At 39.3% G+C, this 21,406-nt stretch overlaps 1 protein-coding gene across 4 annotated transcripts in view; it reads right to left on the bottom strand.

Moving 5' to 3' along the window:
• Positions 1–6,431: 6,431 nt before the first annotated feature.
• The window catches only part of MAMDC2 (MAM domain containing 2), a 65,248-nt gene continuing 50,273 nt past the window's right edge, over positions 6,432–21,406 (bottom strand). For 2 of the 4 annotated variants that reach the window (XM_085212820.1, XM_085212823.1), the window contains 6 exons: positions 15,398–15,491; positions 13,603–13,755; positions 12,801–13,007; positions 8,737–8,996; positions 7,649–7,733; positions 6,432–7,350 (listed from right to left, as the gene is read on the bottom strand). In XM_085212820.1, the coding sequence (XP_085068946.1) occupies positions 7,289–7,350; positions 7,649–7,733; positions 8,737–8,996; positions 12,801–13,007; positions 13,603–13,755; positions 15,398–15,491 (861 nt within the window). In that variant the 3' untranslated portion in view covers positions 6,432–7,288. The remainder of the gene's footprint in view (positions 7,351–7,648; positions 7,734–8,736; positions 8,997–12,800; positions 13,008–13,602; positions 13,756–15,397; positions 15,492–21,406) is intronic. The other 2 variants (XM_085212821.1, XM_085212822.1) reach the window with 1 other exon arrangement.

Raw genomic sequence — 21,406 nt, 5'->3', positions numbered from 1 at the left:
GGAAAATGTGGCAGGCTGACTAAAGAAACTGAGACTGCTTACATGTGGAGAGTCTCCTCAGACTGTCAGGCGCCGTTCTGTCAGAGTGCCCCTCTGCTGCTGTGTGTCACATGGCAAAAACACATAACAGTATTGGTGGGAAAGTTCAACCTCTACTGCTGTGCCACCGATATGTGCAGGCTGGGCCGAGCCATGGGTTGGACATGGCTGCCTTAACCAGCGATAAATGCATGAAGGTTACTGAAGAGGAAGTGTAAAGACACTGGGAACCAGGAGTCCTTCTGTCTATAGGAGACCAAAGGGCTCTCAGTAACTATACAGAAGGCCACTTGTTTGTACTGCTTGATTACCAATCAGTCATCACCCTTGCTGTAAAAGGCAAATCCTGTTTGGATGATACTATTAATGCAAGGTCTCCCCAGCATGTTAAAAAATTGTGTGCAGTAAATTTACAGGACAAACTGAAAACAGATTTGATGCTAGAGGGCATCATTCTGAAGCAACTCAGGGCAGTGGGAAAACCCAGAGGAGAAACAGTCATTGCGAATTTAAAGATTAGGGAATTATAACCCCAACGTACTCACCATGTAATTCCCCTGTGTTGCCAGTTAGAAAGCCAAACAGCAAATGGAGACTCACAGTCAGTTATCAGAAATTAAATGCAAAAATGGATCCTTCAACTGCAGATGTACCAAACATGGCTGATTTAATTGCCATCATTCAGAAGCAAGACCATGAATTTCAGGCCACTGCTGAAATCAAAGATATGTTTTTTATGGTTCCTCTCGGAGAAACAGATGGGGATTGTTTTGTCTACCTCTAGGATACTGCCACTCACACTAAGAAAGCATAGAATTGCAAATTCTCCAAGAAAAGGTACAATCCCCCATCTCCAGAGGCCAGATTCCTACATATTTGGTGGAAGGGAGGAACAGTGTGTATTCCACCCAAAAACCTCAACACTTCAGAGTGGGTAAGCTTGCCAGTGACAAAGAGGAAATTACAACATGCACATCTATTGTATGATTTGACTCAAAAAAGATCAGTGTGTGACTGGACTCTGGTCCATGAAGAGGCTCACATTTTTGAGGCAGGAGTATATCAAGTTTTGAGACCAATTCACACCACTTATCCTTTACTCATAGAATGCGATTTTGGAGTTCATGGCTTGACAATGCATATGTAGCAGAAAGGACCAGGGGGACCTACCAGCCCAGCATGTTTTTATTCTCATAGCTTGAAAGATGCAGAGAAATTGTATTCAGTTTCAGAGAAGGGTTTCTTTGTGGTTTATCTAGCTTGGGAATTGATACAAGCATTTATACGTATCTGGAATCATGTTAACCAAGGGATATGCATTGCCTTCCCTGATTTTGTCTAGAGGTTTTAGATTCACAATGATTTGGGTAAATTTTAGGGAGATAAGTACCTTGTACCATCTTCCAAGCAATTTTAATCATTTGTGCAATTGTGCAACATGTCATCAGTCAACGATTGTTGACTTCACCATAATGCAAATAAATACCACTTCTGTCCCTTGCACCACTGTGCCATGGTAGCATTCTCCCTGTCAGGGTGGATACTCTGAGCATGAATATAATATACACTAGGATGCAAATCGGTATAGACAAATTTCCAACAGGCCGGGCATCCCACATCTTACTGATCATGCCAGCTGTGCATGGGCCTGGTCCCTGAGACAAGTGTTTGACCACAGGGACCTCTGGATTTGGCCCACTGTTCTCTGCGGTGGGGAGTGGCCTTTGCTGGGAGGTTGGAGAGAGTTGTGTGGGCACTCCATACTCCCAGCTACCCCAAGTACATGGATAGCATAGAGAACCAAGGACATATTATAAGATTTGTTAAAACAACACAACTTAGGGAATTAGTGACCAGAGTGAGCAATAAGTGGGGAATGAGCAGGTGCCCATAACTAAATGTCTTCTACCCCAAGACACCCTTTCTTCTCCAATCAAAACAGAAGTCAGGTCACATTATCACAATATCCCATTATCCAGGGCAACCAGTTTTGGTCAAGCTGCCGGTGGGACAAGTCTCCTAAATACTTAAAGCCATTCAGAGCCATTTTCCTTGGATAGCCACATATGCTCAGGGAGGGGAACATACAGTCAGTTCTCAATGGATAATGCCTTCCTCTTAACCAGGTCTGTGAGAACTGAGTTTTCTATTTTCTTTCCTTTTTTAGGGACAGAACATTGAATGTCCCCTTATGCTGAAGCTCTGGAAATGCCTCTCAGTTATATTGTATATTCTTGTCGCAATAATATTTGCAGACTGTTAAGGGTATGGGCAGGGATGTCCTTGGGTCTGTTCGCTCCTGATGGGCCGGAGGGAATGCAGACATTAATGCTCTAAACTTTGCGTGGGAACTAAATCAGGGATTTGTGAGAGTTTTCAACTACACCGATCTGTGTATCCCCCTTCCTCAGTCTGTTATTTGAGGATGAGAACCTTTTTGTTATGTTTCTGACCTTTTTTGGTGTCATTAACTGTAGTACTGGTCAAGGAATTCCATGGTTGTTGAAAAGTGTACAAGTTTTGATAGGAGATACGTGTATGTGTTGGGGTTGCTTTTCTTATGGCTTTAGAAATTGAGATCCTCCGTTAACAACACTAACAATGATGTCTTAGATGAAATAATGTTTGTATTATTTTCAGTGGCATGCAGCAATAGAACAAGGGGCAGTCAGCAGAACCTGGAGCACAGGAAATTCCATACAATTATGAGGAAGAACTTCTTTACAGGTAGAGTGATGGAATACTGGAACAGGCTGCCCAGAGAGGTTGTGATGTCTCCTTCTCCAGAGATATTCAAAACCCTCCTGGATGCTTACCTGTGCAATCTACTGTAGGGAACCTGCGTCAGCAGGGGATTGGACTCAGTGATCTCTAGAAGTCTGTTCCACCCATTGCAATTCTGTGGTTCTGTGATACTGTGGAGCATTCCACACACACTGTCCTCTTGAAGGTCTACCTCTCTCCACTGAATCAAAAATAAATGAATTCATATTGTAGACTGTTAAAAATACATAGACTTGTCAAATCAGTATATCTGTATTGCACCATTTGGATTGGCTTGGGAATGTTCAAACGGAATATTTTATTCGTATTTAACATTGGAGCAATGTGCAGGGTTGAATTATACTGCACATTGGAAACAGACTCATCAACAGTCCAAGACCCTATCCAAAAGACCTAGGTGGGCAGTTGTACAAAGTTGACAGGGAATCTCACACCCATTTGTCTTAGAAAACATAACCTGACAAGTCTTGTCAAATTAAACTAGATAAGCTTTTGGAGAACTAAACTTGCAAGTGCAACAAGTATCAAAAACATCATCACAAAATGACATGGACTTGATATGTTACTTAAGGAACAGGGAGCGTGCTGCATGTTAAACTTAACCAAAGAAGAATGTTGTATCACTATCCATAATGCCACCACTTGCAGCTCATGCGAAAATGAAAGAAATTGCTGATCAGACTTCTGAACTGTTCCAAGCATTCCAACCAAATGACTGGTTTGATAGACTCTCACCCAGATCTTGGTTCTCCAACATTTTACAGTCTCTGGGACTGACGTAGTGGGGAAAATGGTTGGCACAAATCAGGCTAGCCTTGTTAACTGGACTTGTGTTCTTGATAGTTGGCATAGCTATTGTTAGATGCATGATTACTCGTCTGCTTTCTTCTGTCTCTTCTCTCTTTACTCCTTCAGTTTGTTAATATCACCATTCCTAAAAATGAACTTTAGACCCTTTTCTTTGTTACTCACGGTTAAGCCACCAGGTGATGTAAGAGACCATTGAGGAACTTGACTCAACAACTTCAGTTCAAGAGAGAAGGTAGGGGAGGTGGACCAGGTCCTGCTGAGGCAGGGCAGTGAAGTGTTTTACCCATATCCTTTTATGGCCACTTACTGAGGAGGAGGTGCACAAACACCAGAGACCCTTGCTGAAAACTCTCAAGTCTTCTGGGAACTCCTACCTATGCGGATGCAAGGAAGTTGCTACCTCACAGGCAGTCACTGAACAACTGTACTATATAAAGCTGAGCACACATTCTGCTGTCATTGGTTGACCCACAGATCAAGACCCAATTCTAGATCACATGGGACCTGAGGATGTGGTGAAAAATTTCTTTCATTCTCCTCTTACCCTCTTTTTCCTTTTGATCCCTTTTCACTTGTTTATTTAGTAGCTGTTGCCTAAAGGTGTCTTTAAGTAGTTGACTAGGAAGTAACACCTGTTCCAGAGTACCCTTCATCCATAATGGCTTTTGTTGTTACAAGTTACCTAATTTTGCCTCAAGGTAGCTGACCAATTGTGGTTGGAAAGCTAATAAATTGTTTTGTGTTGTTCCTCTGAGTATTTGTCCAACTCTGTCCATCTCTTAATCCCTGCCAACCAGAGAATGCCCAATTGGAGAATTCCAAAGATTCACCTTCCTCACAACTCACTGAGTGGGATGAGACAAATTTTTTGACTCATGTGTCACGCTACCAGAAAAGCATGCTATCTTTGTGGTTTTACCTTACATGGTAGTCCTTTTGGAGCAGTGGGTGTCCTGAGCATGTACTCACACTCACTCCTGAGTTGCATTAAGATCCAGACTAATAAAATGCCAGGTGTTTAGCATTCAGTTTGTGCTGTCTTATTGAAGCCTCATGATTGTAAACTTGGGTTTACATTAGATTTTCTTTGATGTGACACAATATTCATCCAGAATAGAGTTTGATTTACATTGAATAAACTTGGAATAACAGTAGTATTTTCTGTTATTTTTTCTGTACTTCCACTGGTGCAACTGGGATCAGATTTTGGTGCTCTTTTAAGAAGTAGTAAGGATAATCACAAAACGTTAACTAATAGAAAACACTTAAAGAATATAAAAGATTATTATGCAAGAGGGTATTAAAAGACCTTTTCCTCTGCTTTGAGGACAAACTCAGTTCGACTGCAGCACAACTCTGCAATTACAGCAATCAAATACAAGCTTTCTAGTGTCTGGGTGCTTTAGCAGCTTTTGAAGTTTTCATAGCCATTCTACGGATTGTACCACAACTCAAAGCAATTACTTGTGGTAATTGTGCTCTTGAAGAAATGTTCAGACAGTGAGTAGGCTGAATGCAGAACAGTCTTAGAACTGGTCTTTTCCCTTCTGTGCTCCCTATAGATTACTGCAATGAGAGAGCAACAGACAGTACACAAAAATGTATCCAGGGCAGAAATCAAGTGCATGGGGTGTTTTTACATCATGATAAAACTGAAGTTTGCCAGTAGAGAAATCTGAGTACAATTTCCCTGTTTTTCAGATGTGTTACAGCCCTTAGACTGATAGTGATTTAAAGCCATTTTTCAAATTCTCCCTCCATTCTTTAATTCCTGCAGAAGCAGGAATGCTGTGGGATGAATATTATATCCTCACTGATATCTTCAAAATAGTTGTACCAGTGACATTCCTAGAGAGCCACTGAGAGAAGAATAATTTGCTTATGTTCTCATCTATATCAATCTGAAACTGATTACTTTGGTGGAAGGAAGCATAGCTAAATGAAGCTGTTAAGAGACAGGGCTACGACAGTTACACTTTCTGCTTCATTTTCTTTTATAGAGAAGTCAGAAGTACAGAGAATCATCAAACATGGTGAATTTAATGACTTTACTTTCACTTTTTTAAAATAAATAATTTCATCTGAATGATTGATGATACCAAAACAATGGCTTTATAGAACAACTGTAAAACCACGCGAACTTTAGGAAACAGTCCACTGATTTTGCTTGGTTTCATTTGCATAACATAATTGCAGGAATCGTGGTTGGTAACCAGCTATCAGCAGGACTGGGGGGTAGCTACGACAGGCAGTTAAAATGTCATTTCTTTGGTGCGTTTCTCAGTCTCTGGGAAACAAACTGTGTCGACTTATGTCAATCAATAAGCAAATAAATATGTTATTCCTGAATGTATTTTACTGAACAATTTTGTGTGTGTGTCATCAAAATGAAAAGCCTAACAGGCTAGTTTGTGTTTTTTTTCCTAAATGCACTCTGTACCTCTCCATGTAACAGGCTTTGGGAGGAGGGTATCTAAAACATTCATAGAAAAATAGGAACCTGATCTAGCATGTTCAAGGTGCTGTTGATACTTAAAGCCAAGTAGAAATGCCACATCCTCTGTTCTGAAAGGATCAAAGGCTGTTTCCATTTTTCAGGGTGCCTATCTTGCAGAAACAGCTAGTATGTTAGAATCGCTTCTACGAGTTAGTACAGGAACTTCCTGTAGTAGATCAAACCACTTTCCGTGTTATACAACCCACGCTCTTCATTTTTTCACATTCATTATAAATGCAGGCTATTATATTAAGTTCTGTTGTTCTTCATTGCTCCAATAACTGAAGTCTGAAGCAGACAATTTTCAAAGTTATATTTTATTAGGAAGTTTTAATGTTTTCAAAACAAAACTTCAAACACAAATATAAAAAAAAGTCTTCAAAATTAACAAGTTGTGTGAATTCAGTATCTTATCAATATAATTGCAAGGTGTTGTGGTTGGGTAAAGTGTGAGTACATTCCTTGTGAGTGTACAAACTGTTTTATTTGGCTGTAGGTTACACTGATTTATACTGAAACACGAGAAGTGAGCTTCTTATTGCTAAGAATGACAAATACATTTCTTATAGTAAAAGAATACAAAAACACAAAAATTACCAGCAAAGTGTTAAGAGTTCTCCAGAGAGAATTGTCTTATGAATAATTGCACTTAACCTGTAGGATATTAGTAGTATCTAATAGTATTTTCTTTATTCTCTTAAAGTATTTATTATTTCCTTAACATAAAGCCATTCTGTACCCAACACAAAACATTCACTGAATGCAGATTTAAGATAACACAATATTAGATTTTAATTGTGCACCTTTGCTTTCCTCTTTTTACCTATATACCAGAAAGATTTACACACCAAAAAAAAAAAAAAAAAAAAGCACTAAAATACTGTGTTGAATGCTCTGTGCAAAATGGGTAGCCTCTACATAGTAACTGATAACCTCATGCAAAAGAGAAAAAAATTAAAATTAAAAAACAGTCTAAGAAGCCCTGAGTCAATAATTTCATTGCAAAGGCGAGGAACACGAGTGCTCTGAGTTTTTCCTACACTTGGGTGATTATCCAAATGAGTCCAGTCTTCACTTAAAGCACATTTTAAAACAGGCTGTTGTGCAGTTTCTCACTAAACGCTTTCTGTGCATTCCACTCCTTCCAGCAGACTGTTTTTAATACTCAATTTCATTTAAGCTGTCTGGATAGCCTGATGAGAATTGAATTTCTTCCACTTCTAGAATACAAAAAGGGGGAAGTATTGTAAGTGCTAGTATTTTTTAATATATAAGACAGAATATAATTACTGTGTTGGACTTAAATGGAACTGCCATACAGCTTTTTAAACGTGCTACTAGATTTTTACTATACCAAATTCTGAAAAGCGGTTTCACACATTCTACATAAACAGCAGCATGATAATAAATGCAGATCCATCCAGAGGGGTTTTAAGGAAAGACATATCACCTGTCTAAGTACGAAAAAACACTGTATGACTTGCTAGATGTCTCCTAAGAAAGCAAGCTTAAACTTACCTAAACAGGGTCCTGCTTGGAACAGAATATCATCAATAGCTGTGTCACTTCTCATCGACACCCCACGGATTGCTTCAAAAATAATCTGTAAAGATAAGACATAGCTTTTCAGGGATACCCCACCTAGAAGGAAGGACTGAAAGAACAACTCCTCCCCCCAAAAACCATGTCTGTTCAGGGATCTAGTGTGTCCTGAAAGCCTGGTTCTTGGAAGAACACTTCCATACTCTATTACTGGACTAACTTCCTTGGTCACAGACTTTGGGTACATATTATGTTGAGGGGAACAGATTTGTTCTCACAGTTCAGTAGGATACTTCTTTATTTTGAACCACTGATAAATCTGCTCCAGTGATGTAATGTGCCTACTTTCCTTCTCAGCTGAAATGTATTGTCATGTGTTACTACAAATGAAAGATGAGAGAGAAAGAAAAAGAGAAAAAAAAAACCCAAAACATTCTGTTATGATTCATCATTCCTGATGAAGTTAAACTTGATTCTAGTGAAAGTAGTCTTCTGCCCAGAGCTATTTCAGACAGTATCGGTTCAGCTTTCTCTCTGCATCATTCCTTGTCTTTGGTGCCACCCTGAAAGATGTAGCTGGTTTATCACAGCTTAGTGACAGTATCAAATTTAGGCAAGGTTTTAAATGGTGGAAGGGAAAAAAATCGCACAAGTCACCTAAATACAATCTACCACTACTGAGAAGAAGTGATGGAAAAACAACACTAAATGATTTTAAAAAGTAACTCTGAGTTAATGAGTTAATTAATGCTTCATTTAACTCTAGGACCAGGCTTCTCAGAGAGGTAGCTGAAGACCCATGCCACTTCAAGAGGCATTTGGATAATGCCGACAGTAACATCCCTTAACTTTTGGTTAGCCCTGACCTGGTCACACAGTTGGAATCAAGTGATTTTCATAGGTTTGTTCTGTTCTGTTCTCTTGTTTTCTATTCCAAAATTATGCATTAATTCAGCTTATTCAGATGTTCATTCATTCAATGATGTCTACATTTTTTTTATACAACTCAAAACCTGGATTCTAGAGCATAGTTCAACTTTACCTTCCTTTTTTTTTTTCCTTACCTGGTAGTTTCTATCACTTTCATATTCTATCACTGCCCTTAGCCATGAGATGCTTTGTTCCCCTGTCCTCCTCCACAAAGGAATCTCTTCATCATCACCTTCTCTTTTTAGATAAACACTTAATAATCCGGTCCCAGCTCCATACATGTGATAGAAAAATGTCAAGCATTGTTTTCCAGAGGTCCCTCTTAGTGATCTTGAAATTAGGTATGCTCTCTGTCCATAGACCATGTTAGATGCCTCTATATACATGTAGTATCCTTAAAAAGACACACAATCAAATATTAATAAAGAACAATACATTCTCTCAACCCGTTCATTAGCTCAATGTACTCATTATGCAAAAACCCATGACTGAAATTTCTGAGAAGGAATATTGTATGATAAACTATTTGCTGCACTCGTGAATTGCAGTATTTGCAAAACTGTAATCATTGTGTTCTGCAGTAATTAAAATGCTTGTGAATGCTAATATAAGGACACTAAAAAAAAACACAACCATTTTATATCCAGTGAAATATACAACATCAGTAAGCAACGCAGAGTAAGAAAACAAACCATATTTGTTCTGAAACCAGAAATATGCTTGTTTAGGCAATGTGTAGGAGCCAGTGCTATTAACCAAGCAAATGAACTGAAGTACCTCTTTTAAATCACATATGACATCAGTAATATTTTCCTTCTGTGATCAAGATGCAAAGACATGAGTAAAACTGGATTACCTAGAATCCACAAATGAGTGAGAAATCATCACAAATTCTATCTTTGGAAAAATTAGTAATTAATTGCTGGCAGACATCTTACTCCCCTCGCTTTTCTGAGATCCATCATTCAATGATTTCCAACTATGGAAGGCTCCAGGCTGAGATGAATAATAAGACTGAAAAACATCCCCACATTCCACCTGCTGTGCATGGCAGCTGTTTTGTGCTGAGACAAGTACACCCCACTGGCAGGTGCTGAATCCAGATTTTGCAGCAACCCTTCCTACAGCCCCACTGCTCCCTATTGGTCACATTGGAGAGGAAATGCTGTCCTGCCAGTACAACTGCAGGAGTTGAGGTGGACCCCAGGAGGGAGGAGAATCGTGAGTGAAGCAGGAAGAAGACTCAGAACAGCAAGAGCATCCGATAGATCTGTCTCAGGATCCTGAAAGCCCTGTTACCTAAACAAACCCATGCTGAAGTCATCCTCTAGGCGGCGCTGTAGTTTGGTGGTCTGCAGCACTAGAGAGAAAGGGTGAAAAGCATGAGTATCTGCAGCTGCAGATCTGTAAAGAAAAGACCATTTGCTGTGGTGTGCTGGAGAACTCCCTAGGTTTTTTATTCCAAACAGTACAAGTGGCTCCACGAATTTTGATACTAACTATGCTTGAGAGTTATCTGAATTAAAAATCAAAACCTACAGCTCATACTACAGCATAGTAGAGTATCTTGCCTTAGTTCTAAGGCCTGAATCATGTTATAAACTGTTTGAAAGACTATCAGTTCTTTTTTTGTGAATCTGAATCCACTTATTTCTACAGCACATTTCACTGCAAATGCATGATACAAGGAATAAATGTTTATGTTGCTGTAAACATGTTTTCCTGTCACAGGCCAAGCTTAAAAGATTCTCATGCTTCACTAAGAATACAAACTATCAGTCTCCAATCTCACAATCCGTAATAAAACATATAAACTGAAAATGGGTCTGAAGTCAGTTTCTGCCTTAGAAATTAGGAAACACATTCTTTTCTTTCTGCAAGCAACTCTTCTAATGTGTTGCTCCTTTAAGGATATTGACTTTGGAAACGGGAGAACTAGAATGCTGAGCATTTGAAAGAGGACAAATGGTATTACCTAGGGAATATCCCCAGGGGAAAAAAAAAAAAAGCAAACCTGAATGTTGAATCACTTTACAGAACTGAGTTTTAGTCGCCTACGAAAACAATTCGTGCGTCAGTATTTTTAGTGTGGTTTATTCCTTTCAGCTTATATTATGCAGAAGAGACTGCAGGTGGTACAGACTCCAAGACTGTCACCCATAAAAACCATCTCAAATAAAGTTCAAAAACTAGTAGAAAAAATTCACACTTACTTCGAGGATTGTTATTACATACCTACATGATGCAGAAAAGCTGGACAGTGTGGGTAACAAAGTCTTAAAGAAAATTAGTTCAATTCCTAAGTATGGCAGTTTTTCAAATATTGCATTGGAAAAGTGACAAGAATTTTAAGATTCCCTTCTGAAAATCATTCCACAGTACTAAGGTATCATTATTGGGAAAATGTTCTTGTTTCATACTTAGACTATATTTTTCATTTGCATCACTTAGCCAATAGATCTGCTCAGATGTGCTCAGGTTTGTAAGTGAAGCTTCTCATTTTTATTTCAGAAAATATAAGAGGAATTTCAAGCTTTAAAACTTACGTATGAAGTTACAAATTTTTCTACTTAGAATCTTTACCATTTATAACTGACAGTGAAGTACGTAACTTCTTGGCACTCTGAAATTTCAATACTAAGTGAAACATTCCCATGTGCATTCTCAATTCCACATGCAAGACTTAGGCTGTACAGCCACAGATATCACAAATCTGTCTGTGCAGCTGATGTCCATACTCTGCTGAGGGTGCAGCTATAGAGATTTTGCTAGGAGGTAGGAAAGGGACATTTTGCTGAATACACACAAAGTCATGTTTTACACAAAGAGATCACAAATAGGACAAAACTCTTATTTAATTAACTGGAAACAACTGTTTTCCAGATTATATTCAATTAAGCTTGCACAGAGCAAGATTTCAGATGCACAGTTGAAATAACTATGCTGGATGTGATTTACACTCAGTCACAGCTGTCAGAGTAATAGTAGTTCTTGGTAGCATTTTGAACAGGTCAATTGCTTAAATAGCCCAGCTAAAATTTTTAGCAGACCGGACTGATAGCCGCAGTGAGAGAGTCAGCCTGTCTGCCACTGACTTTGTTCCTTATTGAATGAATACTTTCCCTTGAGGATAAGGGCAAATTCAAGGCACCCTGAGTCTTCTGAAACACACATAAGGATTTGAATGTCTTTGAATTTGATGTCTTAGGGCAGCTCCATTTTACACTAGAGCCAGTGGAAGCATTGCTGAGGTCTTCTTCTGCAGGAACACAAGTGCCCAACACAGAAATGCAATTCGTAATTTGCGAAGGTCACTGGGTGTGACAACTGGGGAGGCAATTTGGATGTAGTTTCCTGTGAGCTCACTCATGGTGATGGGGGCCTTATTCACTTAAGTCCTTCAAAGAGTAAAATGGCACAGTACAAAGAGAGAAGTGGGGTGACGACACAGATTTTTAAGATCATAGAATCATACAGTCATAGAATTACTCAGGTTGGAAGGGACCTCAAGGATCATCAAGTCCAACCGCAGCCTAACCATAGTACCCTAACTCTAACAACCCTCTGCTAAATCATATCTCCGAGCACCACATCCAAACGGTTCTTAAACACGTCCAGGGACGGTGACTCAACCACCTCTCTGGGGAGTCTATTCCAATGTTTAACCACCCTTTCTGTAAAGAAGTGTTTCCTAACGTCCAACCTAAACTTACCTTGGTGCAATTTGAGGCCATTTCCTCTCGTCTTGTCACCTGCTCCAGTACCTCCACGTCCTTTTTGTACTGAGGTGCCCAAAACTGAACACAGTACTTGAGGTGAGGCTTCACCGATGCCAACTACAGGGGCAGGATGACTTCCCTCGTCCTGCTCACCACACCATTCCTGACACAAGCCAGGATGCCATTGGCCTTCTTGGCCACTTGGGCACATTGCTGGCTCATGTTCAGCAGACTGTCCGTCAGAACACCTGATGGAAAGGTCCCTTTCCATCAGGCAGCTTTCCAGCCACACCTTCCCAAGCCTGTAGGGTTGCCTGGGGTTGCTGTGACCAAAATGCAGAACCCAACACTTGGCCCTATTGAAACTCATGCCGTTAATCTTGGCCCATCAATCCAGTCTATCCAGGTCCCTCTGCAGTGCCCTTCTCCCCTCTGGCAGATCCACTCCCTCCCAGCTTGTGTGTTGTCTGCCCACTTACTGAGGGTGCACTCAATCCCCTCATCAAGATCATCAGTGAAGATGTTAAACAGAAGCAGCCCCAGTTCTGCGCCTTGGGGGACACCGCTCGTGACCAGCCGCCAACTAGATCCGACTCCACTGACCACGACCCTTTGGGCCCGGCCATCCAGCCAGTGCTTCACCCAGCGGAGCGTACACCCATTCAGACCATGGGCAGCCAACTTCTCTGCAAGAATGTTAGGGGGGACAGTGTCAAAGGCCTCACTGAAGTCCACATCAACAGCCTGACCTTCATCCACTAAGCAGGTCACCTTGTCATAGAATGAAATCAGGTTTGTCAGACAGGATCTACCATTCATAAACCCATGCTGACTGGGCCTGATCCCCTGGTTGACCTTTAATTGGTAAGGGCCTGTGGGACTGCTCCTGTATTACCCATTTTTTCTTCTAAGTTCAACTAAGAAGGTGCTCATGCAGAAGAGCTGAGGTTTACCTACTTGTTTGCATTTTTGCTTTAGGGAATATTCACATAAAGTAAGAGTTGGAAGACGGCTCTTCTGAAGGGCCAGGAAAGCCACCCCGTGCTTTTTTCTCGCAAAGGAAAGGGCTACTTTAGGACATGAAGACTGAATTCTCCACTTGGCATGCAGATTGAACATCGCATTCTCTGGAGGGTCCTAGTGAAACCTGTTTACTCCATTTGATCAATAACTGTCGTGAATAAAGAAGTAAAAACTTCCTGTTTTCTAAGTTACCATCTCAAAGCATTTTGATTAATCCTTAATCTCTGTTCAGAAAGTTCAATGTGAAGCTTAACTCACCTACCCCAGTAGTGTGGTCCCCTTTTGGTCCAGTGTAAGAGGTGGGAGTTGGACCCCGCCTCCTCTGCCAGCTCCCACGACCTCTCTTCTTCTGGGTAAACACACACTCATCTTTTTCAAAAGTACACTCACCAGGAGAGGGTGGCAAGAGATCTATAACGAGATGTTATTGTTTAAAACTGCAAATATATTAGACAGAGGTATGGAGAAATGACACAATGTATTGCTTCTGCTGAGATCACTTTTGTTTACCTAGCAACAGATTAGTTCACAAGCCTACAAAATCAGTTCCAAAGTGAAATACAGGATTTTATTTCATTTTCTTAACAGCTCTGGGGAAATCTGTACCTCAGTATGGCTCACTAACATCTACTAACATCCTTTAAAACATCTCCTGCAGTTTACTGTAGATCTTCCTCCAAAAGGGCTCTACCAGCCTCATTTCATTCACTCCTGTGGCACTCAAGACAGTTTAATAAGCTCCAGTATGTGTAACATGCATTAACAGATCCTACCACAGGAAGAGGTTTCTGTGATCTGAAATCAGCTGCCACAGTGAGCCCTGCTGTATTGCCCTGAGATCCGATTCCACCACCACATACAACAGACTTCAGAGCTGCAATTACTAGAGTTTTTTCAGGGCTACAACCCCATTAGATGATGTAGAAGAAAGTATGCCAAGAATTCCAGTGCTTGCCAGTATGATAAAAAAGAACTCTCTGCCCTCTGTTCTGCTACAAATTGAATTTGTGCTTCAGGAGCAGGCACCGTGAGCTGCCCTCCCTCTTGGTGAGAAGGGAGCATTCACACCTCACATACTGAGGATCGGTTTTGTACTTTTTTGCTGCCACTGGTGACAAGTGCCAGCATGACTATGCATCTAAATATCAGTTCTGCACCTTCGGTTCATTTACAACTTCCTTAGAATCTACAGAGACACAAAATAGGCAAATGTTGGATATATTTTAGAAAAAAAGTTATGCAGCTTTGTACATGTGACTTGTCCCTCTTCAGCGATGGCACTAGCTGTTTGGATGCATGAATCCAATTAGAACAGGTCATAAAATAGTTATTACTACATGGCAGTATAAATGGCATGGTCAGTCTGCCTCATCACCATTTCAAAGGCATGGCTGTATTCCAGAAGTGAATGGGATTACGAATTGTGCCTGTCTCATCAGAACTGCTTCCAAATTAGGATACAATCGTTGCATTATCAAATCTCAAGAAGTCTCAGAAAAGGGAGTGAGAGTGAGTTCAGAGGGGTTACCCTGTGCATGTCAGAGGGTAAAGACTCACTCAGAAGCACTGAATTCCTCCCACTGCGGGTGGAGAGTTGGACTCCTCTTATCTGTGTTCATTACAGAGCTTTAGCTCAGATAAAAGACTGTATCTTGGCCTCACACAACTGTATTTCTGGGCAAAAGGAACAATGTTGTGCTTTCGAATTTGCACTTTTGTGTGCATTTCTGGTCTCCTAATGCAATTGAAAACTGCTTTCCTGTCTGCTTTTTATAAAATAGTCTTAAAGGTGTGATCCATCATATACAGCTGCACTGGAATCAGTGAAGTTAATTAGGAGTTAACAAAATCTGGTCCTCACTCTATGTGTGATACTCCAAAAATTGGATTAATGCAATACCTACTGCAAAACACACAAACAACAACAACAACAACAAAACAGTGAAATGAAGCCAGTTGTAGGAAAGGCCTGGGAAATGATGGCATAAGAAATGTTCTTATTAAAAAGGGGAGAAGGTAGCAGCTGTTGGATGACAAATACACTTGGTCTTACCAGCATCCTGGCAGCTTCCCAGGCTCAATGATATATCATCCAGTGCCACAAGTCCACAATCCCAGAAGCTCTTACACCAACTTACAAAGACAACCTGCAATAATGAACAAAATTTCCATGTATCCATCCAATGTATCTCCAACAAAAGCTGTCACTGTTTAATGTCTGAAAATTTATCTTGCTTTTTTTCCAAATGCTCTAATGATTTAATACTGACAGTACAGAAAGGATGAATTAACTTTGATATGGCACATACCAGTAGTGCCTAGATGACTGACATATAAAATCCACTGGATTTTAGATATTTTCATTAAATAGAAAATCATTTCCCATTTTTATAGTCAAATGATATATTTCTATATATGATTGACATTTTACTAGAAAAGTGAGTATTTTTTAGAGCATGTCAAAAGATGACTCACTAAAGTTTTGTTTTTTTTTTTCTTTTTATGTCTCCAACATAACAGTATTAACAGCTTAAGATCCTCAGCCATCCTGTCCTTATAACCAGGAGATGTTACCCATGGGAAGACAAATTTCAAAGAGTAATGCAGAGTGACGGCCAACAGGGAAGGCCCAGGCAAACTGCAAGCAAACAACATCAGGAAATGAGGTGAGACCACTGCACAAAATGGAATTCTTCAGAAAAGATAGAAGGCCACAATACCATAAAGCAGAAGGCTGAAAATGCTAAGCATCACTCACAGTGTTTATTTGGGTTTTGTGAAGATTAAGAGTGGTATCCAAGTTGTTTTATTTGACTACACATTAATTCTGCCATGGAAAATACAAGTCACTCACAGGATGGCAAAGTAAAATGCAGAGAAACCACTAGAACTGTAAGATTCCCAGCTGCCTTTCTCCCAGGGGTAACATAGAGCTGTTCAAATTACACAAGACACAATAAGGTTTAGTTTGTGAAAATACTGCTAACAGTTTTCTTTGCCTAAATACTCCAAGCCATCTGTCTGACCATTGAGGTTATGACCACAATTTGGGTGGAGCTTTTCAGACCAATTCCTTTGTGATGAGGTCTGTGCTAGTGACTGGTGACAGATGAATGTCCCTTCCAATATTTTAATATTCTGGAACAACTGTAAACATCTCAGCTCCCTTACCTGAGATTGAATGATGATTGACAGTTTCATGCTGATGGAAAAAGACTGTACTTTATGCATTACCTGACATATCCTCTATCAACAGGGTTGGTAAACACCTTCAATATAGTCATTAATACAGGATTTTTATAGACTGCTTTGTTTAACCATATTTATTTACCTACCTATTATAAAACAGCCTCTGATTTTTACATTCAATGCTACCAATCCCAGTAATGAGGATTATCTATCCTGCAAACTGCTGGAAGTATGGATTTGTGGACTGCCCCAAAACAGCATGCACAGCTGCTCTGTGTAGTGGCCTAGTACTGGTCCCATGTGCTTCTCTGTAGATCTGTTCTCCTTGTCTTAAGTTTTAATATGGCAAAGATCATTACCTAATTTGTAAGGTCACTCAAGAAACAGGCATAATTTGTTAAAAAACATGGTAGCATCTTGTGGAATAAGGAATACAATAAATATTTATGTCAAGTGGACGTCATTCACCAGACTGTTAATAAATGCATTCTGGTGAACACTGTATTAAACTAAAGACATATTATAGTCCTAAACCCAAGGATCTTCAGAAAACCACACATGAAAGGGTGAGATCAGTCCTCATTTGTGAAACATTTCTGCACTGTGGAATCATGTTCTAACTGATGTTTTCCTATTGACATCATTGGGAGCAGGATCAAGTTCTTTATTCTTAAATTGCAATAATTTGTTCCATACAAGGTATATAATTACCCGCTGGATCCTGCAGAAAGAGCTCAATTTCTAAAGCATCACAATAGTAACTTGCTCTATCAAAGGCCTTTGAATGCACACCCTTTGTGCAAGGCATCAGTTTGCTTCAGTGACATGTGTGAACTTGTGTGTCTTGTCATCCGCAGCATTAGCATTCCTAGTTTCTTTGCTTCCTTTTTGTGATACTGGGTGACACACTGCCACGAGAACACTTCAAATTGCACAGGGATAGCAAGGAGGAATGAGTGCTTGGGCATACAGCATTTCCAGCATTAGCAACAGTGTTACATACTAACATTGTTCTTTGTGTCTTTGTGCACTTGGCTGATTTTGTTGTTATGTTCTCGATTTAGTTTTAAGCAATGACGTAGAAAATATTTTTCTTCACAGATCAGATCTATTCACTCTTCTTTTGTTCTAAATGTCTTTGTTTTTTAACTTTTTAAATTTTTTTTCTTAAATGTCTGTTTTGGTGCATGTGAACTTTACACCCAAAAATTCTATGAATTCAGATTTCACTCAGCCACTCACTTTCATCCCACGTCATATTTCTGAATCTGACAGCACTATCATCTTATGGTCCTTTACATCTGCACAATTTATATTAGAATACTTCCTAGGTCAGTTATTCAAAAAATAATCTTTTATGAAGCTATCTCATATCTTGGAGAAGAGAATAAGGGGATCTTTGTGCTCCACGCATGCTTCTCTTCATAAAAAATGACAACTGAACAATATACTAACTGTTTCAAAATGTAACAAATCTTTCTGGACTTGCATGCTATCTTGGAGACTAAATTAAAAACATTATCAAATGCAGGCAGTTGTTGCCGGTGTTACTGAGAAAATAAAATACGCTTTTCTCTCATGTCTTTTTCTTGTTCCAGAAAGAAGACATAGCCAGGCTATTAGTTTCCTTCCAAATCCTTGCCTTTATTTCTGGAGATTGATCTGTTTATTTTGCAGTGCTAAATCAACGTTCCTGGCATCCTGGCATGCACAATCAAAAGTATCAATTATCAATTCTTACAATTTATCTTAGCCTATATGAGTAAGGAGTAACACCAAATGAGAACACCTGGTAGAATTAGCAAGTTTTCACTTCCTTTATGCCACGTTGTTAGGTTGTGCCTCAGACACAAAGTTAGGCGGAAAGGATTTCCAGTCCTTATCTCTCTGCATCTCTACAAGTTGATGTGAGTTGAATGTATGCATATGAAATGAACTTGCTTTCGGAAGAGAAGGAGTAGGGCATGCAAAAATAGTACAGAAGGGAAAATTGGGGAATTTATACAAAGAAGGTTGGAAGCAGCTGAGAAAAAGACAGAAAGATAAACGATGCTCCCAGATCCCTTCTTTATCCCAAGATAGTATAGCTATTGCTCAATCAGAAAACCAGACCAGCTGAAATATACACATTTTAAAAAAGATAAGCTGGGACAACTACCAATCCAGTGTCTGAAAATCAACCTAAGCCTCTGCAAAAATTAATTTACCTGATTTTATTCTGCTGAACATTCCCATGTTTAAACTACATACTGTTTATCTGTATAGATACGAAACTCATTCTGTCATTTGGACACTTATTTAGATTCACTCAAAATCCAGGACATAAGCAATTATAATGATGTTCTGGTTGACTGAGTCTGTTTTTGAGAGGAGCAACTGTTGCAGCTTCCTCGAAGTGACACAAAACTCTGCATTATGAAATCCAAAAACAATGTGAACATCCAAAACAAAAGTTTGTCATGACACAAGAAGCAAAGAAGATGTTTTCACAAAACAGTGAATCTAATCATCTCTTCAGTCATTTATAGTACTGCACAGCTAAATAAGCACACAACCAATCCTGGCAGATGGAATCAGTGCATCACGATGATTGCCCCAGGGCTGTTTCATACAAATGTTATCAGTGTAGCCCAAATTATTTTTGACTAGTTTGATTAAACCAGATTTTAAATGGCTTGTTCCTATTCGGCTTAAACAGATACAGACTCATTTATCAGTAGCGGAAATATGCTACTAAGCCAAAGTTAGAATGTCTGCTACCTCCTGCGTCATTTTAAATGAACTGATTTAAAATGGCACTTGCTATGCAAGTTCAGTTTCTTGCTGTGTATATTAGTATTTATCATTTCTCTTGTGGGAAAAATAATACAATATTAGTATTTATCATTTCTCCATTGGGAAAAATAATGTATTGTGAAAATATCTACATACATAATGGAATAACATTGGTAATAAGATTGACATTTGAACCAATATTTTTTAAAACCCTCCCTATCCAAAGGAAATGGTTTGCAGGAATAAACCAGTATATGAGCCACATACACCTGACAGAATAGGCTAAGGCCACTGAGTGTTAATGCTACATCTATGTTCATGTCAAGTAGAGACTAGACTAACTCTAACCCTGCAAACAGTGTATGTGAGACACTGATATCCTCCACTGTCCCTAATCTCTATTCTCTTTCAAGACTTGGTTCTTTGGCTGCTTTTTTTCTAAGAGAGAAAGAAAGGTTCACACCTTTAGATTTAAGTATCTTACCAACTGTGTGGCATGGTAATATTACAGTACTAGTTACCCAGAACAAAAACTGAGCAAAAAAAGGGAAATGTAAGTTAATTACTGCAGACAGCAAAGGATGTTAAAATCTATTCCAATGGATCTTCTTGCTTAGCTTCTGTGAAATACTTTCTAATACTTTCTAAACTGAGTTAAGTTTTAGATTGTTTTTCCCATTTCCATTACTATTTATCAAACACTTCAGACAGCGGGGTACACATTTTGCAAGCACTTTGCAGACCTTAATGTCAGCATAAAAGGGCCTATCTAGTGACTGCTCCTTAAGAAGTATCTTGTTTTAGGCATGAGAGAATGTATAACAGGCAGGCAAAACACAAAATACAGCCAACTCCAACCTCTTTAAACTGTCTATTTTAATATGGATGTACTGATCAAGAATTCTGTTAGAACAGCACTTGAAACAAAACACCTTTATTTGGCACAAGTAACAGATTTTCAGAGGAGGAAGTGAACACCAACATGTCAGCCCTCTTCTTTCTTATACGTAACCAGAAAACTCTGTCCTTCATACTGGTGAGCTAGCCATAGTAATTAGGAGTATATCACATCCTGCACTAGTCATTTACCTATGACTTTGATGGACACATAGAAGATACAAGTTTATTAGCAGGAAAGAGAAATCTAAGAATTAATTAATTTCATCAATACAGACTAAAAATACTACTCGTTTCATGAGCATTTCCACAGGTAAAAAGAGAGAACAAAGGTACAAAGACCCTCTTATCATAGCACAGGAAGGCAGAGAGTAGAGAGTGGGGTGATAATGGATGTTCAGGGAAAACAGCACAAGAAACGAATCAACCATAAGGACATTTGTACTTCGCTATAATATGTTCTAAAGCATTTGTTGAATTGGAGGTCATACTTGTACTGGTCTCTGCAAAGTCTGTTTTCCATGAATTTGCCCAATCCCTTTTAAAATGTGTTCTTGGGCTTCAAAGCATCCTGTGGCAAAGGATTTCAATGCCTAGTGATTCCCTAAAAGTCCTTCCTTTCACTTGTTTTAAAACAAATAACTATTGAAGTGCAACACTCATTCATATGATTCACGTTCTCACAACTGCAACTAAAATTGGTTATGGATGACAGGTGAAAATGAACAGGTGAACTCAAAGAAAGAGAAGAAGACAAGCAGACTGAAAGAATAAAAGCCTAAAAAATACTGCCACATCTAGCTTCGGGCAAATAGAGAAGACTGTGATGCCAACTATCTTCTCAAGGATTCATTATTCATTTTTTAACTCTTTGAAACTCTATAGCAGTGTGTCAAAACCATAAAAACTTGCATGAATGAATAAACAACATGAGATGTTTGCTTTATAAAGCCAGAGCACCAGAAAGCTGAATCAAAATCTAGTAGAAATGACACGAACTAATGTGAGTAGATCAACCTGCAGTCAAAATTTCATTTTAGTACAGACTTTTAGACTTCGTTTGTAGTTGCTTAAAAGGGAGATCTTTTTATGGCTGCAAATGAACACACACAAGATTAAAATGCTAATTCACATCCCATGGTGCATGCAGATATCTCCATGCTGTGCATGGCTCATGTGAATTTGTCTTTTCGTTAGCAAT

The sequence above is a fragment of the Meleagris gallopavo genome, chromosome Z (genome assembly GCF_905368555.1).
Source record: "Meleagris gallopavo chromosome Z, MGAL_WU_HG_1.1, whole genome shotgun sequence".
Classification (NCBI taxonomy): Eukaryota; Metazoa; Chordata; class Aves; order Galliformes; family Phasianidae; genus Meleagris; species Meleagris gallopavo.
This window is presented reverse-complemented; position numbering and strand designations above follow the sequence as displayed.